We start from the raw sequence: 26,906 nt of genomic DNA, 5'->3' as shown, positions 1-26,906 counted from the left end.
GCTCTGTGTAAGCGCGTCTCTCTTACCAACAGAAGCTGGTCCAGTAAAAGATACTAGAGTACCTCACCCACCTTGCCTCTGATATCCTGGGACCAGCCTGGCTGCAACAACACGGCATAAGCTACACGGCAGACTCTTTCTAGTGTAGACGAGACCCAACTCTGTGTGGCTAGACCACATGGGGAGGGGTTTAGGCGTCTACTCCGTCCATGCTTCTGTAGCAGAGATGTCTTCTTTTAGATTCAGTCATTCCACTGGCCCTCTGTGGCAATGCAGTGGGGGTAGGGAATTATTCCCTTGGGGTTGGAGGGGGGGCGGGGGTCAATCCAGCAGCAGGTGCTGTTGGTGGGGCTGGTGGCAGGAAGGTCTCCACACTGTTACAGGCCCGCTCTGGGGAAGTGAGGGGGTTAGGAGCTTCGCAACTTGAAGTCTACAGTAGATTCCTCGTGAGATGCAGCTGGTGGGGGTGGAGGGTATGGGGGCTGTTTAAACAAGGATCTCTCACTTGGCCCTGAGATGCGGCCGCTTCTGGAGTGGAGTGTGGGGGTGATTAACAGGAACCGTGCTTTAGGAGGGAAGTGAAAGAGAATCCTGCAGTCAGTTGAAGCCACAACTGGGGGGCATGGCGGGTAGAGGGAAATGAAATGGAATTACCCAACTGGGATGCTATTTTTATTGCTGTTTGTATTACAGTAGCAGCCAGAGGCTTGAACTGAGGTCAGAACCCCATTGTGCGAGCTGCTGCCCCGACACACAGTGAGACAGTCCCTGCCCCCAGGAACTTAAAGCCTCTAGGTCAGGGGTCTCAAAGTGCCGGCCCACGGGCCATCTGCGGCCCGCGAACCTCCCCGCTGCGGCCCGCAGAAACTTTTTTAAAACTTCTTTCATCCCTCCCTGGGGGATGATGCAGCCCCGCTGCCGGCTCTGTCTGCTGCAGGTGCCTCCCCCCGCAGCTCCCACTGGCTGGGGGAGAGGGACGGAGAGACCATCACCAGTCGCCGGGCAGAGTCAGCCGTGGCGGTTGCATCATTGGTTGCTGGGCGGAGTCAGCTCTGGAGGCCGAGTCACTTTTTTCCACAATGAACATAAACAAGTCAACGTAGCGAACACCACTCTCTGATGCCCACCTGGCTGCAATCCTGAAGGTTTCAACGGCTCAGGTCCCTGAGGCCAAACATCAACAAACTGGCAGCACTGAAGCATTGCCAGGTGTCTGGCAAACACGAAAAGCTCTCTGGCAGGCAAAGCATTGTATCAAGTGGTACGACAGCGGTATTCTTTCCAAGACATTCGAAAGAAAAAATACACTAGAAACATTTTCTTTTCTACACACCATCTTCAGTGACATTATTGGCCCGCTGGGAGGATTTGAGGACTGGCCCTGGCCCGAAGGGAAATGGAGTTTGAGACCCCGATCTAGGTAGAGCGTTTTTCAGATGGGAACACCAAGGCTCAGGGGCTCGGGGACCTGACTAATAGCAGAGCCAGGAATTGAACGCAGGTCTCCAGCACAACACCTTAACCAAGGCCCTGGCCCCCTCCTGGTTCTGCCAGCAAGCTGCGGGGTCACGCCCCGATGCTGGGGGGAAAGATCTGAGCTCAGTTTCTTCCATTCAGCCCATCACAGTGGCATCTCTTGGAGCCAAAGGGCACAACCCCTACTCCCAAAGCAAGGGCACCCCAGGACCACAGTTTACACGTAGTCCTGTTTTTCCAGTTGGGGTCCCCTGACATGACACCCCCTCCCCAAACCTGCTGCTCGGGGACACCTGACCCAAACAAGGCAGGATTTTTTGACACTCCCCCACCTTCCCCATGAGATGTTTCGAATTTTGTCACTGGAAATCAGCGTGAAGAGCGGAAGGAAGTGCTCTCACTCTGCAGATGCTTCTGCACTCCTCTCCCCCTCCCACATCCGTGGGAAAAGCGGGTGATAGAAATCTGCGTAATCATTTCCCCCAAACTCTGTTTCCAGCACCTCAAGCTGGCTTCTTCCCCCTCCGCCTGTGCCCAGACACTGTCTGCACAACGGGCAGGCGAGCCCGCCCGGCCGGATTTCTCCCTTTGCCATCATGCCCTGCGTCATCTAACTCCCCAGATCCCCGGGGATCCATCACGCTCCAGATCCTGACATGGCCAGGACCCCAGGTGCCTTCCCTCTGCTGTTGCTGTTGCTCGGGCCGCCTCTCAAAGGTGGGTTGAATTGAGGGAGCCAGGTTCGGTCAGTCTGAGCCCCCTTCCGGGTGCATGTGGAAGGCCCATGGGATGGAGGGTGTCTGAACTGAAAGCACCTGGTGGGGCAGCGGATTGAATGGGGAGGCAGCAGGGCGGAGAGCTTGGTTTGGCACCAGCCCCAGGTTTGGGGAAAACGGGGATGGGGATGGGAAGAACCAACCCTGGGCACTGCAGTTGGTTTGTGGGTTCCTCTCACTGCAGCAGTTGGCCTCAGGGCCAGGGGGGGTGGGCTGCACCGATTGAAAAGGAAGGGGTGACGAGAGAGAAGCAGACTCATTAGAAATGTCATGGCAGCCGGGCAGCATCTGGTGTGTCTATAAAGGGAGGGCAGTGGAGTTTAGGCCATGCTCCAGTTGTTAGACAAGCCCCAGCCTGGAGCCCCTTGGTCGTTAAAGTTGCCCAGGGCTGGGTGCCTTCGGCCATGAGCAATGTCCCGAGCCAGATGCCCTCAGTTGTCATTGTCACCCCAGATCAGATGCCCTTTGTCCTTAGCAATGCCCCTGTGACCGACCCAGGGTACAATCCAAACTAATGAGTAGCTGTGTCACCCCTGCCCTGTAATCCGGGGTGCCCTTTACAATGCCTTGATGCTGTAGCCTCTAGCCTGGACACTGCTCACAAAGAGTTTCCAGCATGCAATTCACTCCCAGCTATCTCTGTGTGATCTGCAGCCAGCCAGCCACACCCTGGCTCTTACCAGCCTTGGTTATACTGCAGGGTGATCCCAATTCACTCCCAGTCTCAGATTTCCCTCCAGAAATCTATGTCCTGTATTGCCCAGCCCTCTCGTGGACACTACAAGTTTATATAAAGTCTTTCATTTCATCAATAGAAATAATATGCACACACCTTGTTACCCCAAATGGAGTTTCCCTGACACTTCACTTTAAACACACTGGATTAGATAAAGCAGCAAAACAAGTTTATTAACTAAAAAGAGAGAGATTTTAAGTGAGTATAAGTAATGAGTAGGGCCCTACCAAATTCACGGTCCATTTTGGTCAATTTCACGATCACAGGATTTTAAAAACCGGAAATTTCATGATTTCAGATATTTAAAACTGAAATTTCACAGTGTGGTAATTGTAGGAGTCCTGACCAAAAAAGGAGTTGTGTGTGTGTGTGTGGGCGGGGGGGTCGCAAGATTATTCTAAGGGGGGTTCCGGTACAGCCACCCTTACTTCTGCGCGGCTGGCGGCGGCGGTGCTGCCTTCAGAGCTGGGTGTCCGGAGAGCAGCAGCTGCTGACTCGGAGCCCAGCTCTGAAGGCAGCAGCATAGAAGTAAGGGTGGCAAAACCGCGACCCACCCAGAAATAACCTTGTGACCCCCCTGCAACACCCGTTTGGGTCAGGACCCCCAATTTGAGAAACGCTGGTCTTCCACGTGAAATCTGTATAGTACACAAAAAAACAGATTTCTCGGGGTGAGACCAGATTTCATGGTCCAGGATGCATTTTTCATAGCTGTGAATTTGGTAGGGCCCGAGTAATGAGGCATGAACATCAGAAATGGTTACAAGAAACAAATCTAAAATGCAGCTGGTGCCGAACTTCACACACTATGTTAAATTCAAAGCAAAGTTTTCTCACTACATGTTCTCAGCAGTCTTGCTGGTCAAACTTCTTAGGTCAGGACCCATTCTCCAGTTCTCTCTCTCTTTCTCTCTCTCTCTCTCTCTGTGAGAGAGAAAGAGCTCCCTGCTGCTTTTCCTTACCTGTTGGAGCTTCTTTTGTTTTTCTTCCTGCTTGATGTCTCTCTTTACGGCATAAATGCAAATTAAGCAGAGCACCCTTTCCTTTGTTTGAGACAGGGCCTGTTTGCCAACCTCAGTTTGGAATATCTGCTATTAACGCCAAAATCTTATAACTTCCCATACAATGCTGCCAGACCTATTTTATCAGGACAGTATTGACCAGCAAATTTTGACTTTTCAAATGATATCTCACAAGGCAAACTTTGTAAAAGATTGTCACAATAGAGGTGTAGGGGGTGGGCATAGGGGTACATTCTGTCACAGCCCCCAGCCAGATGCCCTCAGTCATCAGCGTTGCCCCAAACTGGATGCCTTAGGTCAACAGAGATACACCAGCCTGGACACCCTTGATTCTTAGCGACACCCTAGGCCAGATGCCTTTATTAATTTCAGCCATCCTGGACTTGATGCCCTCAATCGTTAGTGATGCCCCAGGCTGGACACCTGCAACTTTGTCATTGTACCCAATCAGTTTTTCCCTAAACACTGCCCAACTTTTCAGTCCTTTTCAGTGTGTGTTTAGTGCGGGGGGGGGCCTCCCCTCCTGCCAGTGAAACCTCCAGCTGAGCCACGGTGGCTGTTCAGAGGGGAAACAGCAGCACCTGGGGACAGCTCAGATCTCAGGCTGGATGTGTCTCAGGCCTCTGAGTGCTTGCGGCTCCCTCTCTGCAGGGGTGCCCGGCCCTGAGAAGCCTGTGAACCCCAGGGATCGTGGGGCACAAGGGCAAATCCTTCCCACACCCCGAGTCTACCCTGGGGAGTCAGCGGGTTAAGACGATGAATGGACTCCTCTTCTGAAAGGTCCAGCCCCTGCCTAGCTCTCCTGCCTGCCACAATCCCCACTGGCCTCCCTGCTGCACGGCATTCACCCCCAATCCTGCTCACACCAGTGCCCCCACCGGTGCTCCCTCCGCATTGTGGGAACCCCTCCTCCTGCCCCCTAACTAGCACCCCTAATCTGTGATCCCTCCCCATTGCAGGAATCCGTCCCCTGTCCCCCCCACCAGCACCCCTAATCTGTGATCCCTCCCCATTGCAGACAGCCCTCCCCTACCACCCGAACTAGCTCCCCAGTCTGTGATCCCTCCCCGTTCCTGTAGCTTGTGTAGTCGCAGTTCACCACCTGCGCTCTGAAAAAACCCACCTCCACGAGGGGCGTAGCTACTGTCTCCACTGGCATTTTACAGCGCTCAAACCTGCAGCCCTGGGGGAGGAGGGGGCTTTCACCCCCCCCCCCCCAAGTGAGAAAGTTGCAGCGCTGAACAGCGCCAGAGGAGACAAGCCCTAAGAATCTTACCTCTCCAGCCTTCAGGACACCTGGGTTCTTCGTGCCCTCGGGCCGAGAGCGAGGCAGTGTTGTCAACTCACCATATTTCACATAAAGCCCCAGCTGCTTGCGTCGTGTTTTAGATGCGAATCGTGTCTTTTGTATTGTAAAACACAGCGCACCTCTCCAGCCCTTGTCTTGGGGAAAGACACGAGCAAGAGTGACCCTTGGCGGCTCAGATGTCAAATAAGGAAAACCACAAATTTATCATTGTGAAAAAAAACAACCCCACCCAAGACACTTTAAGCCAATCTTATGATTTCAGGGGACCTGGTGTATGATTTTTGAATGCTTGGGAATGGCAATCCTGCAGCGGGACCCTAGAGGTTAAAACAAAAAAACCACCCCGGCTTTCTGTCAGCTTGTACTAGGATATCAAAAACAGCTATTTCCTTGTGGCGTGTGGTTTGGCGTGTGTGAAGAAAGCGCACAAGCTGAACCTTTGCTTTCTCCACACTGACTTCCTGTAACAGCGGGGGGGGGTGGCAAACCGTGTGGGAGGGCTAACAGGTTGGGGCTGGGAGCCAGGAGTCCTGGGTTCAGTCCCCAGCTCCGGAAGGGGAGTGGGGTCTAGTGGGTTGTAGCCGGGCGGGGGCTGGGAGTCAGGGCGCCTGGGTTCTACCCCTGCTTTGTCTCCCGTTGGCCTGCGATGGAATGAAAATGCCTTTCACGGCCCGCAAGGCCACATCTATCCGTGCAGCTGCGCGGTAATAACAATCCCAGCGGCTCTCAACCTTTCCAGGTGACTGGACCCCTCTCAGGAGTCAGATTTATCTTGTGTACCCCCAAGTTTCACCTCCACCTAAAAACGACTGGCTTACAAAACCAGACATAAACATACAAAAGGGTCGTAGCCACACTAGTACTGAACAACGGCTGCCTGGCTCATCGTTACCATATAATTATCAAATAAAGCCACTGGGATATAAATATTGCATTTACATTTCAGGGTATGGAGCGGTCTAGACAAGTCATTGGCTACATGAAATTTTAGTTTGTACTGACTTCACTAGTGTTTTTTATGTAGCCTCTTGTGAAATCCAGATGAGGTGATGTACCCCCTGGAAGACCTCTGCGTACCCTCAGGGGTATGCGTTCCCCGGCTGAGAACCACTGTCCCGTTGTCATGAAAAGCCCACTTCTACAAGCGGCAGAGTCCCACCCCTCAGTTACATAAGTTATGCCAACAGAGGCTTAGTGTAGACAGCGCTTCTACCACAGACTAGCCCCGTTGCTTATTTCACATGCGGGCTTTCAACACAGCAGGGCCTCTTCCTCTTTCAGTTATCATCACCTGCAGCTAGGAAACCAGCTGGGGCTGGGGGCAGGCGGTTAACGCAGGGGCAAGCACTTAGAAACGCGAGGGCGCGTAGGGGGGTGAGAAAGACAGATTATAGTGGGGTGCTAGGAGCACCCTAGCTAAGGCTCAGAGAGCCTGCAGCTTGACAGCGGATTTCTCTAAATGCTCTAAAATCCCCACACCGACTGGATTTGGCTTGAAAACTGCTCTGGCCTGAGGGCTGCGGGGTAGGGATAATGGTCCAGATGTGAGGGGAGGGGAGTTTCTAATGTTTCGGAGGCTCGAACGCTCCGCAAACTGATTGCCCATGGAGCTGTGATCCGGGGTCAAAGCTGGCTCTTTAATCCCTTGAGACCAGCGATACAAGGCACTTGCTGCCTTGTGGCTTTTGAAACTAAGCACCACCCACGGGCTGTGAGTCGGAGGCTCTTTGTACACTGCAGCGTGTGTCGGTGTAACTTATGTGACACGCGGGGGCTGGAGCAGTGAAGCTGACGGGAAAGCTCTCTCCCGTCAGTTTAGGGCAGCTTGATTAGAGAGATAATGGCGGTGGAGCTGCGTGGCTTTGTGAGCTCTCTCGGGTAGCCGTAGCCTGAGTCGGGCCTGGGGGAGCAGTCTGAGCATCGTGTGTTGTGTGACCTAGCTGTTCTCAGGCTGCGGAGGGCTCCTAATGGAAGTTTGGCTTCGGTATTTCAAAGTCCACAAGCAGATTCATATTTTATTCCAGTAAATTCACTGACAGCCACCTTCGTTAGCTCAGAGTTAAGGTGTCCCGGGGCTGTCTCATGCCCTTCCAGAATGCTGAGTTCAGCAAAGCACAACCTCCGAAAACCAGGAAATATAGAGTTAAGGTAAACGCCCACATAACCTTAACTCTGCCCTCTTTGAGTGATGCCCCAACGTCATGGGCAGCGGGTAGCATAGGCAGGGGAAAGCTGTGCCTCCCCAAACAGCATGGCATGGCCCCGCCCACACTCGTCCCTCAGGCTCCCTCCTGCCTGCTTCAGTTCCCTTCCCGCCGGCCCTCTTCTGTGGCCGAGAGGCTGGGGCCGGCAGGCTGGGGCTGGTGCACACAAAGCCCAGGGCTGGGGAGCTCCGGGTTTGGGGTTGGGGGTGCTCTGGCCGCGCCACCCACCCGGCACTCCAGGGCTGGGGGCGTGTTGCGGGGGGGCAGCGGCTGTGTGTGGGGGTGCTCCTGGCTCCAGCGGGGCAGGGAGGATAGGAGGGGCGGGGCCTCGGGCAGAGGGGACAGGGGCTAGCCTCCCCCAAGGATGCATTCACCCATCGCCCATGCCCGACGTGCTCATAACACACACACTGACCCTCCGCCTTTGTGCCATACTGAACAGGCGCGCCCTACACTCACTTAGCCTGGTCCACAGAAAGAACCCCCCCATCAGCTAAATTTTGCATCCCCTGTAGCACCCCCGTCACCTTCATGCGCCCGGTGCTGTCCGGCACTCTGCTTTCACTTACCCTCCTTTCAACCCACAGAGCACGCTCACCTCCCACCTCATCAATCAATCACCTCTAATCAAGCCCCCGGGCAAGAAGACCCCTGTGCCCTGCTACTGACACACCCTACACTACACAGGGCTGTAATGACTGGATCTCCCAAGACACATGTGCAGGGCCGCCCAGAGGATTCAGGGGGCCTGGAGTCTTCGGCGGCGGGGGTCCTTCCGCTCCGGGTCTTCGGGGCACTTCGCTGAAGAAGCGGTGGCGGGTCCTTCACTCCGGGTGTGTTCGGTGGCACTGAAGGACCCGCTGCTGAAGTGCCACCGAAAATTCTCCTGGGGGCCCCTGAAAACTCTCATGGGGGCCCCTGAGGGGCCCGGGGCCTGGGGCAAATTGCCCCACTTGCCTCCCGCCCCCTCTGGGCAGCCCTGCACACGTGCGCCTCTTTGATCACATACACGGAGTCAGGGAGAGGGGCTCACAACTCCCCCCCCGGCCCCAATCAGCTTATACAATCACAGCTCTGCCAAGCTGCTCCAACTAATCCCGCCATCATTCAGCATAGCTACTCCCAGTACAGGGAATGCAGCTGCAGTGCATGCAGATAATTCCCTGGGGCTCTTGCCAGCCCCGGGGGGGCATAGTTAAGGTTACCGGAGCATTTGCCTTCACTTTATATTTCCTGGTTTGCAGAGGTTCAAGTTTTGCTGAACGCAATGTTATGGGAGGACCCAAGAGAGCCTCAGGCAGCCTTCCCTCTGTGTTTATGAAGATTTTTGAACAGAAAGAAGCGTTATTCGTGGGAGTTGGTGGTCATTTAGGCAGTTGTAATGCTACTGTGGTTAATGAATGTAATGACACCACCTACTCGCGCACGGTGCTTTGGCTCAGTACATTGAGAAAGGAGGTAAATATCTTTAGCCCAATATTAGAGGTGGGGGAAATTGAGGGCCAAAGAGGTGAAGAGACTTGGTCAAGGTCTATCAGCAGCCAAGCCAGGACTGGACCCCGTGACTCCTGATTCCCACGGGTCTCACTGCACAGCCACAGAGTTGCTATGTGATTCCCACCCCTGCATCCCCCCTGTATGTTTTGTTGTGGGGGCAGTCCTGGGTTTACAATGGCACCAGGGTGCCAGGCCCACACTCAGAAGGGGCTCTGGCACCCGGACTGTGGCCCCACCCCACCCATGCTGCGCCATAAAGCCCCGCCCACACTCGGCCTCTTCCCCCTGAGGCCCCGCCCACCACTCGCTCCGCTCCACTCCCTCCCCCAGGGCCTTGGGGGGAAGAGGCCGAGCAGGGGGCAGGGTCTTGGGGGGGACCCTTGCGGGGAAGAGGCCGAGTGGGGGGCAGGGTTTCAGGGCGGGGCATGGGCGGAGCAGGGGGCAGGGCCATCATCTGGGTGCCTGGGCCCATAAAAGATTAATCTGGCCCTGCGTGGAGCGCTGGAGTTAAGGATCCTGCTTTGAAATGTTTGCAGTGTGTAGCTGCTAACAGGGCGGGTGAGAGAAACCTCAGACATGGGCCGTGCCCCAAATACTGTATGAAATTAGTCATCAGCAAGTGCTTTGTTGTGTCCAGATCCCCAGCCCAGGATAATGCTGAAAGGGGGGCGGCTGGAGGAAAGGGGCTGTGCACACCCCAGAGAGGTGCTAAGTGGCGTCTCAGATGGAGTGTGAACTGCTCCATTCACCTCAGTGGGTGTTCCCATCCCTCACATACACACACACACTGCTGGGGAGCCTGTGATATGCATCGAGCATGCCTGTTCTCAGCTCCTCACGCCAGCCTCAGGCCTGGTCGACACTACAGCGTGAGGGGGGCATAGGGCGGCTGATGTCAACCTAACTCTATAAGTGTCTACACTGAAATGTAGCTCCCACCCCCGTGAGTCGCCCACTGCAGCTACTTGCATTGCCTGTTGGCTGTCAGCAGCGTGGTCTTGGTGCCGGGTCCCTATATGCCTGTTCTCAGCTCCCACCCAGAGGAGCAGGGCTGCCCCAGAGGCTGGTTCCTATGGGACTATCAAGGAGAGGGGCTCAGACTTCCATGGTAGACCAGAGCTTCCTCAGATGGCAGCTCATGGGGGCGGGGAGAGAAAGCGCTTCAGACACCCTAGAATGGCTCAGACACCCCCAGACCCCAAACAGGAGGGGAGAATATGGGGCAGGCGCCCCCCTCCTGTAATCCCTCCACTCACTCTGCCACCCAGCCCTATGTCACTTCTCCAGTCCTCACCCCCTTCCCCAACCCCTTGTGATCCCCTTCCCATAATCCCCCCACTTCTTGCCACAGCCCCTCTTCCCCATGCCTTTACCCCTATGTCCCCCTCCCCTCCCAGGAAACATTCACATAGTTCATCTTTTTCTTTAAAAAAACAATAAAAAAATTTGAGCCCCTGCTGAACTCAAGAGTGCCGGTACCCAAACTGACAACAGCCCGTGGACAGGGGCTACCCGCCTGCAGTTCAGCTTCTTGCCAAGGGTCCGGTGTGACGCTATAGGGCCGGGGCACAGGGCAGGAGATCAGTGACCTTAGCAGGTCCCCCGGGGGCCAATCAGGGCCTGGGACTAATTTCTCTCTGACGAGCCTCTTCACAAGTCTTTCTGCCCGTGGAATCCGATTGGTTCACAGCTGTTAGGCACACTCCCATCGAAAGTGCCAAACTCTGTTTCAGATCCCATTTGGATTCCCCGTAGGGACAGAGGGATCTCATGCAGTAGTAGGGTGACCAGACAGTAAATGTGACAAATTGGGACAGGGGGTGGGAGGTAATAGGCCCCTATATCATAGAATCATAGAATATCAGGGTTGGAAGGGACTTCAGGAGGTCATCTAGTCCAACCCCCTGCTCGAAGCAGGACCAATCCCCAAGTAAATCATCCCAGCCAGGGCTTTGTCAAGCCTGACCTTAAAAACTTCTAAGGAAGGGGATTCCACCACCTCCCTAGGTAACACATTCCAGTGTTTCACCACCCTCCTAGTGAAAAAGTTTTTCCTAATATCCAACCTAAATCTCCCCCACTGCAACTTGAGACCATTACTCCTTGTCCTGTCATCTGCTATCACTCAGAATAGTCTAGATCCATCCTCTTTGGATCCACCTTTCAGGTAGTTAAAAGCAGCTATCAAATCCCCCCTCATTCTTCTCTTCTGCAGACTAAACAATCCCAGTTCCCTCAGCCTCTCCTCATAACTCATGTGTTCCAGCCCCCTAATCATTTTTGTTGCCCTCCGCTGGACTCTTTCCAATTTATCCACATCCTTCTTGTAGTGTGGGGCCCAAAACTGGACACAGTACTCCAGAGGAGGCCTCACCAATGTCGAATAGAGGGGAACGATCACGTCCCTCGATCTGCTGGCAATGCCCCTACTTATACATCCCAAAATGCCATTGGCCTTCTTGGCAACAAGGGCACACTGTTGACTCCTATCCAGCTTCTCATCCACTGTCACCCCTAGGTCCTTTTCTGCCAAACTGCTGCCTAGCCATTCGGTCCCTAGTCTGTAGCTGTGCATTGGATTCTTCCATCCTAAGTGCAGGACTCTGCACTTGTCCTTGTTGAACCTCATCAGATTTCTTTTGGCCCAATCCTCCAATTTGTCTAGGTCCCTCTGTATCCTATCCCTACCCTCCAGCGTATCTACCACTCCTCCCAGTTTAGTGTCATCCACAAACTTGCTGAGGGTGCAATCCACACCATCCTCCAGATCATTTATGAAAATATTGAACAAAACCGGCCCCAGGACAGACCCTTGGGGCACTCCACTTGATACCGACTTGATATAAGAAAAAGCCCTGAATATCAGGACTGTCCCTATAAAATCGGGACATCTAGTCCCCCTATCCGCACCACTGATCAGTTTCACCCCTACAGTTCCAGGGGAAAGGAGATCTGACAGGAATGCCAAATTCTAGAGAAATGACCCCACTGGGGGTGTGTAGGGGCCAGGAGAGGGCTCGAGTTGGTAACCAAGCGGCCGTGCTGTGATCCCTGGTGTCCACACCCTACCAACCACTTCCTCAAGTCAAAAACCTGGGAAATTCCTCCCCAACTACTTGGTTAAGGCAGAGTTCTGGTTGCCCCTGTGCCCTTCCCAGAAGTGGAGAGCAGCTAAATGTAACCCTCTGCAAATGGGACATGCAGCAGTAAGGGATACGCCACCCCCCGGAATGTAACCTTAACTCTGCCCCCAAGGAGCGATGCCCCAACTCACCCCGGGCAGATGTGGTGCCGCTCTCCTCCCAGCTAGGACAGAGCACTGTGGGGACACAGAGCGTGTCCTCACTGAGCCACCTTCAGGGCAGGCTTAGGGAACAGCCCCAACCTCTGGAGCCTCTGGAAGCTCCCCTTCACTCCCCCCGGCCTTGCAGTGCATGGTCACCTATCTTCTCATCCCCACAGCAAGAAGAGGCAACTGCGTTCCCCGCCCACCACAAACCACATAGATCATCCCAGGAACAAGGCGTCCCTGATCACCCTGGGGACAGATGCCCCTCTCCTCCTAGGACAGTGCAGCCCACCTGCCCAGCCAATCCAGCTGGCCATAGCACAGAGCATGTACAGACAATGGCAGAATCAGTCCCAATGGGCAGCCCTAGTGGCCTAATGGATAAGGCCTTGGCTTCCTAAGCCAGAGATTTTGGGTTCAAGTCCCATCTGGGGTGAAAAACTACCCTACTCACAGGATGGGGGCATGGGACATGGCGCCCCAGGCTGGCTCTTGGGGACAGGGAATGGGACCCTCTAGGCTCCAAGGTGGGGGGACTAGCTGGCTCAGGGGGGCAAGGACATTCTGACTGGGCACCTGTTCAGTGGTTCCCTGTGTGAGGTGAGTTTACTGGGTCTCAGCACAAATTTCCCCTGTCCTGCAAGTTTCACTAACCAGTCCCCCTTGCTCCCTGAGGGCTGGACGGAGTACAGAGACCGACCTCCCATCAAGTGGGGGCTCTCCCCGGGCCCCCCAACCTAGGCACTGGGAGGTCTCCTGTCAGCTAGTTGCACACTGACTGCAACATGATGCAAGCAGGGTGGAGAGGTGTTAAATGACACCGGGGGGACTAGGCTGGGAGTGGGGCTGGCCTCAGCCCACAAGTCACAAACCACACGGTGCAGATGACATAACCAAGGCAGGGTTCCTGTGCGAGCTTGAAAGGCAGAGCGAAAGGATATGGCAATAGGTCAGGGTTCTTGGCAGCTAGGCGTCACCTCTTCGGGGGATGAAGGGATCAAAGGGGTTAAGGGCAGGGTTAGGGTTTGAGGGGTTGAGTAGCGGTGTCCCCACTCTGGATGGGGAGGTGGCTGTGCAGGAGGATGCTCTGATCCAGTTTCCTTCAATACCCCACTCCGCTGTAGGGCCAGCCCCCACCCTGGGGTACAACATTGACACCGTCCACCCGGAGGTGCTCGCCCCCAAGGCCAGTAGGACTTTCGGGTACCAGGTGCTGCAGTTCAAAGATGCAAGGTAAGAGACCCACCCTGCACTGCAAGAAAGACCCAGAGTTAAAGGGGGCTGGGAATCAGGACTCCTGGGTTCTATCCCCAGCTCTGGGAGGGCAGTGGGGCCAGAGCAGGGGGCGGGGAGTCAGGACTCCAGACTGTGGGGATTGCCAGGCCCCTGCCCACTCTTTCCTGGTGGGATTCCCCCCCAGCTTGTGTATGATCCCTACTGGGTCATGCACAAACCATGATGCTGACTCCCTCTTCCCCTTTCACTACCCAAATGCATGCTGCATCCACCAGGGCTAATTGGGAAGTGAGAGTATGTCAGGGGGCCACAGCAGGCAGCACTGGGGTGGGGTGACCCAATGAAGGACTAACTGGAACACAGAAATCAGGAAGGAGGTGGGGTCTCATCATGTGTTAGAGCAGGGAGGGGGCTGGGAGTCAGGACGCCTGGGTTCTATCCCCACCCTCTGTAGGGTCCCTGGCAAGCAGGTATTTCCCACCCCCGGCGTCTGATCTGCCTTGTTTTACAGCATCATCGTGGGAGCGCCAGGTGACCAGAACTCCACAGGGCAGTTGTACCAGTGTGCTGTGAAGAAAGGCTCCTGCCAGGTCATCCCATTGCCGGGTGGGTCTGGGGAGAAATCAGGGCGGCAGGGGGCACGGGGCACTGGACAGGGCGAAGCACTGACCCCATTTCCCTCTCCTTGCAGAGAGTGCTCAAATGGCGCATCTTGGCATGGCACTGGCGAGCAGTGGCTCAGACGCCCAGCTGATTGTGAGTGTGCGGGGGTAGGGGGGGGCATTGGCTGCGGGGCAGGTCCTGATGGGACGTCTCCAGCTCTGCTGGGGAATAGACAGTTGGGGAAGCTCCTGCCTCAGGTGGGGAGAGGCTAGATGGGGCGTCTCCCTCTCTGCCATCCCCTCTTGGATTCTCCTGCTGTTGGGCTCATACCTGGAGACCCAGGCCCCAGCCCCATCTCCCTTCCCGGTCGGGTTTGGCTCAGTCATAGACACTCTGATTTCCAGTCCTATGTGCTTCCCCCACCAATCCCATACATGGCTGGTAACTGCCCTGCTCGGCGCCCCCCATAGGCCTGCGGCTCTGGGTTGAACCGAACGTGTGATGGAAACCAGTACCTGAGTGGGGTCTGCTACCTCTTCAAGGAACACCTGGAGCAGCCCAAGGAGATGACGCCAGGATTTGAAAGTAAGGAACTGACAAACTCAAAGCACTGAGACCCTGTTTCAGGAGTCCTGGCTCCCCGCTCTAACCCACCAGACCCCACTCCCCTCCGAGAGCCAGGGATAGAACCCAGATGTCCTGACTCTGAGCCCCGCTGCTGTAACCACTAGACCTCACTCCCCTCCCCGAGCTGGGAATAGAACCCAGGAGTCCTGGCTCCCGCCCCCTACCCCACACTCCAACCCTCTCTGGTGGTTCCCCACAGAATGCCTGAAGGGGAATGTGGATCTGGTGTTTCTCTTCGATGGATCAGGCAGCATGAACACTGCCCAGTTCAATGCCATCAAGGACTTCATGGTCGACGTGATGGAGAAGCTGGGAAACTCCACAATACATGTATGTGTTTGACTCCTGCCCCTCCTGGTGACACTGGCCGGGCCCCATCTCCCGAGATGGGTGCTACAGGACTCTGCTTTCCATCTCCCAGCCATGCCCCATCTCCCAGCTTGGCACTAGGGGGTGCTGTGTTACGGGGGGGGTGCTGGCTGTGGCCCATCTCCCAGCTTGGCACTAGGGGGCGCTGTGTTATGGGGGGGTCCTGGCCATGCCCCATCTCCCAGCTTGGCACTAGGGGCGCTGTGTTGCAGGGGGGTCCTGGCCATGCCCCATCTCCCAGCTTGGCACTTGGGGTGGTCCTGGCCAATCCCTATCTCTCAGCCTGGCTCTAAGGAGTGCTGTACAGCAGGGATCCCAGCCCTGCCCTGTCTACCGGCATGGGGGGTGAGGGGGTGCTGTTCTGACAACCCCTCTTCCCCGCCAGTTTGCCGCAGTGCAGTTTTCCCTGAAGGTGAAGACAGAATTTGACTTTAACAATTACAAACAAAACCGAAATCCCCGGGAACTCCTGAAAAGTGTGATGCACATGAAAAGCCTGACAAACACCTTCGAAGCCATCAACTATGTTGCGTGAGTAACCAGGGGTGGTAGGGAGAGATGGACCCATGACAACCAGCCCCCCACGCCCCACCCCAGAGGTGGCTGCATCTCAGTGCTGGGGGAGGGATCCTTGTAGAAACAGCTCCTGTGCCCAGCTCTGGAAGTGGCTACTTCTGAGTTCGTCTGCACCCTTTCGCTGTGTCCTGCAGAGACAAGGTTTTCACCCCAGAGCATGGCGCCCGGGAAGATGTGACGCGCGTGATGATCATTATCACGGACGGAGATCCCAGTGACAGAGGGAATGTGACCGCTGCCAAAAATAAGAAAATTGTTCGCTACATCATCGGGGTAAGGAACCCAGGAGTCCTGGCTCCCAGCCCCCCACTGCTCTAACCCACTCCCCTCCCAGAGCTCAGGAGAGAACCCAGGCGTTCTGGCCCATTGGGACTGACACGGGCGCCAACGTCCCCTCTTGCTCTCTCCAGATTGGCAATAACTTTCACCGGAACGAGTCCCAGGCCTTCTTGACACAGTTCGCCTCAGAGCCCACAAGCCAGTTTGTCAAGGTGCTGGACAACTTCGAAAAGCTCAAAGGCCTCTTCAGTGAGCTGCAGGCCAAGATCTACGCCATCGAAGGTACCGGCGCCCCCTGGAGTGTGGCCTGGATTGTGGTGGACACAGCTTGGCAGCACCCCCTGGTGCATGCACTGGACATTGCGCAGCCCCCTAGCGCCCCCTGGTGCATGCACTGGACATCTGCAGCTCCCCCAGCGCCCCCTGGTGCATGCACTGGACATTGCGCAGCCCCCTAGCGCCCCCTGGTGCATGCACTGGACATCTGCAGCTCCCCCTGCGCCCCCTGGTGCATGCACTGGACATTGCGCAGCCCCCTAGCGCCCCCTGGTGCATGCACTGGACATTGCGCAGCCCCCTAGCGCCCCCTGGAGCATGCACTGGACATGCGCAGCTCCCCCAGTGGATGTACTGGACATGGACAGCAGCCCAGAGCACACGCTGGACACAGAACTAGCAATTCCCCTATGGCTGAAAAGCTGAGGCACATAATCCGAACCCAGGAGGCCTGACTCCCCCCACCCCCCCACTTCTCTAATCCACTAGAGCCCCCACTCCCTTCCCAGAGCCCGGGATAGGACCCAGGAGTCCAGACTCCCAGCCCCCCCGCTCTAACCATCCATTCTGTCAGCTGTCACCGAGATGCAGCTGTCTCTGGGGTGAGGCGTGGGGGCTCTTCATACAGGGGTCACTGCTCTGAGCTCCCACCCCTGTCTGTCTTGCAGGTACCAGCAGCCGCAGCTCCTTCCACCTGGAGCTCTCATCCAGTGGATTCAGTGTGGACCTGGACAAAGTGAGCCACAAGGAGGGGGCCTGGGCTATAGTGATTTGGGATGGGGGAGGGGTCTGAGCTATTGAGGTTCAGGGGGGTGGGGGAGGGCTGTGGGGTTCAGAGGTGGGGGGATGGCTTTTGGGAGCTTGGGGGGGTTGGGGAGGGGCCTGGGCTGTGGGAGTTCAGGAATGAGCTGGGGCTACAGGGATTTGGGAGGGTGGGGAGGCTGGGCCATGGGGGTTCAGAAGAGTCATAGAGGGGCCAGGACTATAGGGGTTCAGGAGGGGAGGGACCTGGACTATGGGGGGGAATGGGCTATGGGAGTTTGAGGGGGGGGTGTCAGGGAGGGACCCAGGCATGGGAGTTGAGGGGCTCCCCATTCCCTCTGCCCTCCCCTTTGCCCCATGGCGTGTCTCTCTCCCCCTGCAGGAACGGGTGGTGCTGGGGGCCGTGGGGGCAGATGATTGGGCGGGGGGCCTGATTGAGCTGCGGAGCAACCCGCCGCTGGAGACCTTCATCGGCAACCCCTCAGCCAGTGAGCAGATAAAGGACGCCTATCTGGGTATGTTACCCCCAGCCCCTAGAGCCTCCCAGCCTGCCCCAGCATCCCCCATCTGTGGGGTGGGGCGGGGGGGGCCATTTTTACAGGGATCCCTCACCCGGTTCTCACAGGGGGGAATCCCTGGGTTGTGCGTACAGCCCTGGGTGAGGGCCTCTGCAGCTGTGTGGCTCTCCGGCTACTGAAGCTTTGGAGGGCTGATGGGGGCGCACCCTGCTGCCCCTCTGCACCCCCATGGGCAGGACTAGAGAGGCCTGCCCATCCCCCTCTCATCCGGAGAGGTTTCCTGCCCCCCAGGCTACGCGGTGAAATCCATGCAGCACCAGAACAGAACTCTCTGCGCCGCGGGAGCCCCCCGCTATCAGCACGTTGGGGAGGTCATCGTGTTTGAAATCGACCCCCGCACCTCCAACTGGACAGACACTCAGCACATCATGGGCAAACAAGTGAGAACGAGAGGGCCGGGCTGCAGGGAGGGGGCGGGGGGCTCGGCAGGGGGCGCCGGGCTGCAGGGAGGGGGCGGGGGCTCGGCAGGGGGCGCCGGGCTGCAGGGAGCGGGTCGGGGGCTCGGCAGGGGGCGCCGGGCTGCAGGGAGCGGGCGGGGGCTCGGCAGGGGGCGCCGGGCTGCAGGGAGCGGGCGGGGGCTCGGCAGGGGGCGCCGGGCTGCAGGGAGCGGGTCGGGGGCTCGGCAGGGGGCGCCGGGCTGCAGGGAGCGGGCGGGGGCTCGGCAGGGGGCGCCGGGCTGCAGGGAGGGGGCGGGGGGCTCGGCAGGGGGCGCCGGGCTGCAGGGAGGGGGCTCGGCAGGGGGCGCCGGGCTGCAGGGAGCGGGCGGGGGCTCGGCAGGGGGCGCCGGGCTGCAGGGAGCGGGTCGGGGGCTCGGCAGGGGGCGCCGGGCTGCAGGGAGCGGGTCGGGGGCTCGGCAGGGGGCGCCGGGCTGCAGGGAGCGGGTCGGGGGCTCGGCAGGGGGCGCCGGGCTGCAGGGAGCGGGTCGGGGGCTCGGCAGGGGGCGCCGGGCTGCAGGGAGCGGGCGGGGGCTCGGCAGGGGGCGCTGGGCTGCTGGGTGCAGTGAGAGGCTCACTAGGGGGCGCTGTGGTTGCTCCCTACCTCTCTGACCCCCACCCGCTGTTTGGTTTGCAGATTGGCTCCTATTTCGGGTCAGTTCTGTGCTCGGTGGACGTGGACGGGGATGGGGACACGGACGTGCTCCTTGTGGGGGCCCCCCTGTACTATGAGGAGAGGAGTGGGGGCAGGGTCCACATCTATCGCTTGGACCAGGTGAGTAAGGGGAACCCTGGGGCTAGGAGCGTGGCGGATGGGGGGGTCTCCCCAGCAGGAGGGTCTCCCTAAGGGGTTCCCAGGGCAGTGCTGCGGGGACACTGACTCTGTATCTAACCTTTCTGTGCTCACTCCCCAGGCCGGGCTCACCAGCACTGCCGTGCTCCAGGGAGCCACGGGGAACCCCCTGGGCCGCTTCGGTGCAGCCGTCACAGCACTGGCTGACCTGAACGGGGACGGCTGGGCTGACGTAGCCGTGGGGGCACCGCTGGAGAGCGAGGAGCGGGGCGCTGTCTATATATACAACGGCCACCACAGGGAGATCAACACACACTACAGCCAGGTCAGAAGCGGCAGTAGGGGGCGCTGTGCCCCATGTCCCAGCCTGGTACTAGGGGGCGCTGTGCTGTGCGGGGTCCTGGCTATGTCCCGTCTCCCAGCCTGGTACTAGGGGGCGCTGTGCCGCAGGTGGTCCTGGCTATGTCCCGTCTCCCTGCCTGGTACTAGGGGTCGCTGTGCCGCAGGGGGTCCTGGCCATGCCCTGTCTCCCAACCTGGCACTAAGGGGCGCTGTGTCATGGGGGAGGTCCCAGTCATGTCCCATCTCCCAGCCGGGCACTAGGGGATGCTGTGCTGTGGGATTTCCCAGCCGTGCCATGTCTTCCAGTTGGGCATTAGGGGGCGCTGTGCCATGGGGGAGGTCCCAGTCATGTCCTATCTCCCAGCCTGGCACTAGGGGGTGCTGTGCCATGAGGGAGGTCCCAGTCATGGCCTGTCTTGCAGCCTGGCACTAGGGGGTGCTGTGCTATGGGGAGTCCTGGCCATGTACCATCTCCTGGCACTATGGAGGCCCTGTGCTGCAAGAATCCAGCATTCACATTCTCATACTGTCCTGATTTCCCCCCCGCTCCGTGTTCCACAGAGAATTGAGGGCGCAACACTCTCTCCTGGTGTGAAATACTTTGGCCAATCCATTCATGGACAGATGGACCTCAGTGGGGACGGGCTATCAGACCTCACCGTTGGGGCTCTAGGAGAGGTGATCATGCTGAGGTGAAGCTGTTTCCCGGACTCCTGGGTTCTCTTCCTAGAGAGTGGGACACGGGGCCTTTCCCCTCTAGGGGTTGCCGGGTCCCGTCTGGCCTGAGGGAAGGGGGACTGGCTGGATCAAGGGGTGGGGAATGGGCCACCAGACCTTTCTCCTCTAGGGGGTGCTGGCTGACACTGTCCATTGTTTCCCCAGCTCCCGGCCCATCCTGACGGTGGTCCCCACAATGTCGTTCTCGCCAAAGGAAATCCCGGTAAAGCAGGTGGAGTGTTCAGGGAGCGTTTCCTCCCGGCAGGGTGTCCAGAGTAACCTCGTCGTCTGCTTCAGTGCCAGCCAAGCCACCAAGCGCTACCAAGGTCAGAGACAGGGACTGAACCACGTCCTCTAACCCATTAGGTCCCACTCCTCTCCCAGAGCTGGAGTCCTGGCTCCCAGCTCTTCCTGCTCTAACCCACTCACCCGTACTCCAACCTTTATGCATTCCCCCGCTTCTCTCCCGCCAGAGCCTCTCTCTGCCAACCTCACCTACTGGCTGGAGATTGACGCCAATCGCTTGAGGAGCCGAGGGGTGTTTGGGAATGGGCAGAGGAACACGTCTGGGACCATGGAGATCTCGGAGCGGGAGCACTGCGAAAAAGAGATGATCCAGATATCAGTAAGGTCCCACTCCGTGGCCCGCAGCGGGAACTGGCTAACCCATTGGGATAATAGCGCAGCTGCCTTGGGAGCGGGTCACGGTGGCTGTTTATACGAGGGATCCCTTGCCCAGTGCCGCAATGTGGGTGGGGTGCGGGGACTGGTTAGACAGGGATCCCTTGCCCACCTCTGGGGTGGGGTGCAGGGACTGGTTAGACAGGGATCCCTCGCCTGGCGCTGAGCTGCAGCAGCCTCTGGGGTGGAGCGTTTACACAGCGATCACTCTCTGTTCAGAACTGCATTGAGGATTACGTCACGGCAATCAAGATCTCGCTGCACTTTGCCCTCCAAGAGGACGGTGGCCTGGGCAGGACCCCGAGCCCGGTGCTGAACCCCTTGTACAACTCGTCAGCGACAGAGGTGAGGGGAGCCCAGCCTGGCGTTGCTCAGCTCTGTGGGGCTGGCTGGGCTCTGGGGCTGATCTGGGAGGCGGCCAGCCCAGTCCAGCTGATCTGGTATTAACTTTCAGGCTCTGTTCTGTGTTGCAGATCCCCTTCGAGAAGAACTGTGGGGAGGACGGGGTGTGCAACGCCGATCTGCAAATCCGCTTCCACCAGAATATGTACAGCAGGGGGCACCGTTCTGCAGGGAGCGGGGCGGGGGCTCAGCAGGGGGCACTGGGCTGCAGGGGGAGGGTGGCTCGGCAGGGGGCGCTGGGCTGCAGGGGGAGGGCGGGGGCTCGGCAGGGGGCGCTGGGCTTCAGGGAGAAGGGGCTCGGCAGGGGGCGCTGGGCTGCAGGGAGAAGGGGGCTCGGCAGGGGGCGCTGGGCTGCAGGGAGAGCGGGCCTCGGCAGGGGGCGCTGGGCTGCAGGGAGAAGGGGGCTCGGCAGGGGGCGCTGGGCTGCTGGGGGAGGGCAGGGGCTCAGCAAGGGGCGCTGGACTGCAGGGAGAGGGGGGCTCGGCAGGGGGCGCTGGGCTGCAGGGAGAGGGGGGCTCGGCAGAGGGCGCTGGGCTGCAGGGGGAGGGGGGCTCGGCAGGGGGTGCTGGGCTGCAGGGGGAGGGCGGGGGCTCGGCAGGGGGTGCTGGGCTGCAGGGAGAAGGGGGCTCGGCAGGGGGCACTGGGCTGCAGGGGGAGGGCGGGGACTCGGCAGGGGGCGCTGGGCTGCAGGGAGAGGGTGGCTCGGCAGGGGGCGCTGGGCTGCAGGGGGAGGGCAGGGGCTCGGCAGGGGGCGCTGGGCTGCAGGGAGAGGGGGGCTCGGCAGGGGGCGCTGGGCTGCAGGGAGTGGGGCCAGAGGCTCAGCGGGGTGCACACTCCCCCTGCAGTCACTGATGACCCCAATGCCCCAGTATTGGCGCTTTCCCCTAATACTTCCCCCTTCACCCCATGGCTCTATTAACCCTTTAATCACCGTGGAGGGACTGAGAGCTCCCCTCACCCTGCTCCCACCGACTATGTCCTCCTCCCCCGCTGCCCCCTGCCGTGCTCCCCGCTCACGGATCTGGGGAAGGGGCGGCAAATCCAGTCATGGGACGGAGGGGCGGGGTCTGCTCCCATGGACCGCTCATTCCCCAGGCACCTGGGTCCTTTGCAAGCCCCTGCCCCTCACATTATTTGGTGCCCAGTGCGGGGAATTGCTGCTAACTGGGTCTCTCACCCCTGCCCTCTTCCGGTAGGTCGCAGCGGCTGTTGGTGTCGCCCTCCACCCAGCTGCGGGTGGTGGTGGAGATCACCAATTGCAGGGAAGACGCTTACCACACAGCTGTCCACCTGCCCCAACTGCCAGGACTGTCCTTCCGCAAGGCCTCGGTGCTGGAGGTAGGAGGGGGCTCAGGCTCTCAGCAGACTCAGGCAGACACCCCGGCGTTGGTGACACTTGGGACGGCTTTAAGCTGGACCAAGCTCAGGGCGGCCTGGTTGCCTTGTGGGACAGGGGAACAGGCCTTGGGGCCTTTCCCCGCCAAGGGGCACCGTCGCTGATTGGGCCCCAGGGCAGGGGACCGGCTGGCTCAGGCGGGTGGGGAATGGGCCATGGTGCCTTTCACATCTCGGGGTGCCAACTCCGACCCGGCCCCAGGGTGTCCGGGGACTGGCTGTCTCTGGGGGGGTGTTGTTTCTTGACTGGTCTCGCAAGCACTGCTGGCCAGGATTGGTGTCCTTCCTCCTCCCCCCGCCCCGCTTACTTCTCATTGGTGTTTCCCCCCCACAGTCCAGCGTCCAGGCCAGCGTGAGCTGCAATGGCCTGGAGACTCCAGACATTAACTTCAGGAACCTCTCGTGTAACGTCAGCCACCCGATCTACTGGGCGAACAGCCGGGTGAGTCAGCGCCGCCCCCAAGGCCCATACGGGTGCTAGGGGGCGCAGTGCTGCAGGGAGTGGGGTGGGGACTCAGCAGGGAGCGCTGTGCTGCAGGGATTGGGGGGCGCTCAGTAGGGGGCGCTGTGCTGCAGGGAGCAGGGAAGGGGGGTGGCGTTCAGTAGGGGGCGCCGTGCTGCAGGGAGCGGGGAAAGGGGCAGTGCTCAGCAGGGGGCGCTGTGTTGCAGGGGGAGGGCGGGGGCTCGGCAGGGGGCGCCGTGCTGCAGGGAGTGGGGAAAGGGGCAGTGCTCAGCAGGGGGCGCTGTGCTGCAGGGATTGGGGGGCGCTGTGCTGCAGGGAAGGGGGTGGCGTTCAGTAGGGGGCGCCGTGCTGCAGGGAGCGGGGGAAGGGGCAGTGCTCAGCAGGGGGCGCTGTGCTGCAGGGATTGGGGGGCGCTCAGTAGGGGGCGCTGTGCTGCAGGGAGCGAGGGGGCGCCCAGTAGGGGGCGCTCTCCCCTTGCGGTCAGCGCTGACTGTTCTCCCTCGCCCTGCGCAGGTTCTGCTCCAGCTGCTGTTTGACGTTCTCACCAACAGCTCCTGGGGCGACTCGCTGGAGCTGGACGTCACGGCCAGCAGGTGGGCGCAGTGCTCTGGACTAGCCTCTTAAGAACCGGGACCGAGCTGCCTCCGGGGCCATCCCTGTGATCCTGGCTGCATGGGCCACAGCCCCACAACACAGGCCACAGGCGCCCCCCAGCAGCTGCACGGGCCACAGCCCCCCCTAGCTTGGACATTGAGAGGTCGGGGGTTGTGTCCTGTGTCACGGGGAGCATAGCTGTTCCTCAGCTGTACCACCCGAAGCAAGCTGGGTTGTGTCCTTGCACCCTACCCCAGAGGCGGCCGCATCTCAGCGCCGGGCGAGGGTTCTCTGTATAAACACCCCCCCACGCCTCGCCCCAGAGGCGGCCGCATCTCAGCGCCGGGCGAGGGATCCCGGTATAAACAGCCCCCACGCCTCGCCCCAGAGGGGGCCTCATCTCAGCACTGGGCGAGGGATCCCTGTATAAACAGCCCCCACGCCTCGCCCCAGAGGGGGCCGCATCTCAGCACCGGGCGAGGGATCCCGGTATAAACAGCCCCCCACGCCTCGCCCCAGAGGCGGCCGCATCTCAGCGCTGAGCAAGGGCTGGAGCCTGTAAAGCACTTGGGGATGTCTGTGGTTTCAGGTACTATCAATAGCGGTGCCTGCCAGGAGGATGTCGCTGGCGTATGGGGCGGGGACTCATTCGGGACCGGGGGTGGCTGCAGGGGGCTATAACGTGTTTCCTTCTTGTCCATCCGCCTCTCCCCCCCACCCACCCACCCCCAGTGACAATGAGATGAACGGGACCCTTGCGAATAACAGAGACTCGCTGAGGATCCCCGTCCTATACCCCATAAACATCATCACCAAGGGGTAAGACACCGGCCCCCTCTCCCCTCCCAGAGCTGGGGCTAGAACCCAGGAGTCCTGGCTCCTCGTGCCTTAAGCTCCCTCTTCCCCTCGCTGCGCCCCCTGACCTGTGGGTCGGGGCCAGCCCTGCTCTCTCTGCTCACCAATGTCCCTCCCTCCCCCTCACAGAGTGGACAGGTCCACCCAGTACATCAGCTTCAGCTCCCTGAACCCAGAGAGCCAGACGGTGCAGCACGTGTACCAGGTGAGGGGCTGGGCAAGGGGCGGGGGGCGCCGTGCTGGCCGGGATCTGACAGGGGGCGCCCTCCCCTCCAGTCCTGTGACACTGCCCCCCGACTGCCCCAGCCCTCTCTCCACAGCTCCCTTCCCCACCTCCTGCGTCGCCCGCCTCCCACACGCCGGACTCCCCTCCGCGCCCGACGTGAATCCCCCGCCCTGCCCTGTGGCCCGGGTCATGGCCTGGCCACAAGGGCCCGGTCCGCGGCCTCGTCCCCATTGCTCTCGGCGCTTCTCTTTGGCAGGTGGAGAACCTGCTGCCAGGGACTTTCCAACAGCCAGAGGTGACGGCCTTTGTGATGGTGCCGCGGGAGTTCCCAGCCGGGCTCGCCTGGGAGCTGCCGGGCGTGCAGACGGTGAGGACAGCGTGAAGGAGTGGAGACGGGGCACACAGCACCCCTAGTGCTGGGGGGGGGGGAGGTGGGACACAGCCAGGGGCCCCCACGGCACAGCAGCCCTCGTGCCGGGGGGGAGGCGGGAGACAGCCGGGAGGCCCCACGACACAGCACCCCAGTGCCAGGACAGGAGATGGGCCATGGCTAGGACCCACCGGGGCACAGCACCCCGTAGCAGCGGGCTAGGACACAGGACACTGGCAGGGGCTGTCAGTCAGATACTCTACAAGCTCCGTTACATGTGGTGAAATCTCCTGGGTTTCCCCCGCTCCACCAGGACCCCAATGTGATCTGCAATCCTATTGCCACGGACGGGAGAACGAAAGAGACAGACGCCACCAGTGTCCCCTTCCACACTCTCAAGGTAGGCGTCTCTGTCCTGAGTGACGTGTAAGACACATCTCAGCCCAAAGCCCTTTACAGGGATCCCTCGCCCGGTGCGGAGGTTCAGCCACCTCTGGGGCAGGGCATGGGGGCTGTTTATACAGGGATCCCTCGCCTGACACTGCGATGCAGCCACCTCTGGGGCAGGGTGCGGTGCAGCATGCAGACTGTAATGTGGCCAGGACACCAAGGTTAACAGCCCCACCCTTGGGGGAAAGTGTCAGGGAATCTTTAATGCCCAGGATCTCACACTAGCGCTGACTTTGAAAGACCTTCAGCAGCACCACACTGGGGTCAGCTCCGATTGTGAGGGGGCAGTACCCTCTACTGAGTCCCCCACCCTGCTCCCTGAAGCACAGCGCCCCCTAGCACCATGCTGGGGCATAGGGGCCAGCACTGACTGAAAGGGGCGCATGCCTCCTGTTGACCCTCCAACCCGCTTCTTGGGTTTTCATGCTGTCTCCCATCCCTGCACTAACCCAGCCCGCTCTACATTGTGTGTGAAACCTGCCCGGGTCCCCACCTGCCAGGCCCGTTGGAGCCAACAGCCCCGTTCCTCTCCCTGAGCCAGGTCCCCACCCCTCACTGGCCCCAGGAACCTCTCGGGTCCCTTTGTGTGCCCATGCTCCCGCGCATCGGCTCTCCGGAGAACCCTCTCCCCACCTTGTGCTGGTGTGTTTCTTCCTAGCACTGCTCACCCGGAGACTGGCAAATCTACCAGTGCAACCTGGGCCGGATATATGCTCCCTTCAACATCACCATCATCGGGCAGTTGTCGGTTACTGGCAAAATTGAGGTCAGGGCTCTGCGAAGATATAGGGCCTTTCTCCTCCAGGGGGCACCATCACTGAGCCAGCCCCAGGCCAGGTTGGCTCACGGGGGCAGAGAATGGGACTCGGGACCTTTCTCCTCTAGGGGGTGCCAGGTCTGCTCCAGTCCCAGGTGGAGAGACTGGCTGGCTCGGGGCAGGGGAGGGGAGGGAATCCAAAGCCCTACGCTACCCCCTCAGCAAAGAGACTGAGCCCCTCACCCTGGCCTGATGTCTCTGTTGGGGGCAGGGCTGAGTTTCCTGCTCTTCTGCTGGGCCCCCCTGGGTAAGGGGGCTCTCAGTTGGGAGCTGCTGTAGAGATTAAGCTTCTTGATCTCACAGGTCAAACCTCGAGCCCTGTCCATAGCGTAGCCCCTGGCGGGGGACTGAGCGCCCTCCAGTGTTAGTGTGATGCCTTCATGCCCCCCAGAGGTGCCAAGAAAGGCAGAGAGCGCCAGTGAGGCTGCCCTATGGAGGCGGGATCGACCCATCTCATGCTCTGCCCCCCTGCCATAAGATTACAGGTGGGGGGCCAGGGTGTCTGAGGCCTGGTGTCCTGCTCTCCCTCCAGACTTCCTCCCGGTCCCGGTTCTGCACTGCCCTGTGGTTCAGCTTCAACACCAGCAAATATGTCAGCCAGTACAGCGACGAATTCACACAATCCCAGGTAATAATCTTGGGCGTGAAATATCCCCCCCCCCCCCCGCCCGCAGCAAGCTGCTGGAACTTCACTGCCCTGCTCCCCACCTGTCTGGGATTCGGTGCCCACCACCCAGCCCAAACTGTCTTGT

General features: G+C 59.5%; 1 protein-coding gene across 1 annotated transcript in view; it reads left to right on the top strand.

Annotated features, from left to right (window-relative positions):
• The first annotated feature begins 1,969 nt into the window (after positions 1–1,969).
• ITGAL (integrin subunit alpha L) overlaps positions 1,970–26,906 on the top strand; it is a 28,404-nt gene continuing 3,467 nt past the window's right edge. Inside the window, exons 1-28 of the mRNA XM_073350385.1 lie at positions 1,970–2,193; positions 13,434–13,542; positions 14,057–14,151; positions 14,237–14,301; positions 14,619–14,733; positions 14,975–15,105; positions 15,530–15,675; positions 15,855–15,993; positions 16,131–16,281; positions 16,944–17,011; positions 17,420–17,552; positions 17,847–17,995; positions 18,687–18,824; positions 18,964–19,167; positions 19,746–19,876; positions 20,067–20,227; positions 20,375–20,526; positions 20,802–20,927; positions 21,056–21,129; positions 22,181–22,322; positions 22,714–22,821; positions 23,356–23,435; positions 24,169–24,255; positions 24,421–24,496; positions 24,774–24,884; positions 25,201–25,287; positions 25,996–26,103; positions 26,687–26,782. Coding sequence (XP_073206486.1) covers positions 2,133–2,193; positions 13,434–13,542; positions 14,057–14,151; positions 14,237–14,301; positions 14,619–14,733; positions 14,975–15,105; positions 15,530–15,675; positions 15,855–15,993; positions 16,131–16,281; positions 16,944–17,011; positions 17,420–17,552; positions 17,847–17,995; positions 18,687–18,824; positions 18,964–19,167; positions 19,746–19,876; positions 20,067–20,227; positions 20,375–20,526; positions 20,802–20,927; positions 21,056–21,129; positions 22,181–22,322; positions 22,714–22,821; positions 23,356–23,435; positions 24,169–24,255; positions 24,421–24,496; positions 24,774–24,884; positions 25,201–25,287; positions 25,996–26,103; positions 26,687–26,782 — 3,243 coding nt within the window. The 5' untranslated portion in view covers positions 1,970–2,132. The remainder of the gene's footprint in view (positions 2,194–13,433; positions 13,543–14,056; positions 14,152–14,236; positions 14,302–14,618; positions 14,734–14,974; positions 15,106–15,529; positions 15,676–15,854; positions 15,994–16,130; positions 16,282–16,943; positions 17,012–17,419; positions 17,553–17,846; positions 17,996–18,686; positions 18,825–18,963; positions 19,168–19,745; positions 19,877–20,066; positions 20,228–20,374; positions 20,527–20,801; positions 20,928–21,055; positions 21,130–22,180; positions 22,323–22,713; positions 22,822–23,355; positions 23,436–24,168; positions 24,256–24,420; positions 24,497–24,773; positions 24,885–25,200; positions 25,288–25,995; positions 26,104–26,686; positions 26,783–26,906) is intronic.

The sequence above is a fragment of the Lepidochelys kempii genome, chromosome 6 (genome assembly GCF_965140265.1).
Source record: "Lepidochelys kempii isolate rLepKem1 chromosome 6, rLepKem1.hap2, whole genome shotgun sequence".
NCBI lineage: Eukaryota > Metazoa > Chordata > Testudines > Cheloniidae > Lepidochelys > Lepidochelys kempii.
This window is presented reverse-complemented; position numbering and strand designations above follow the sequence as displayed.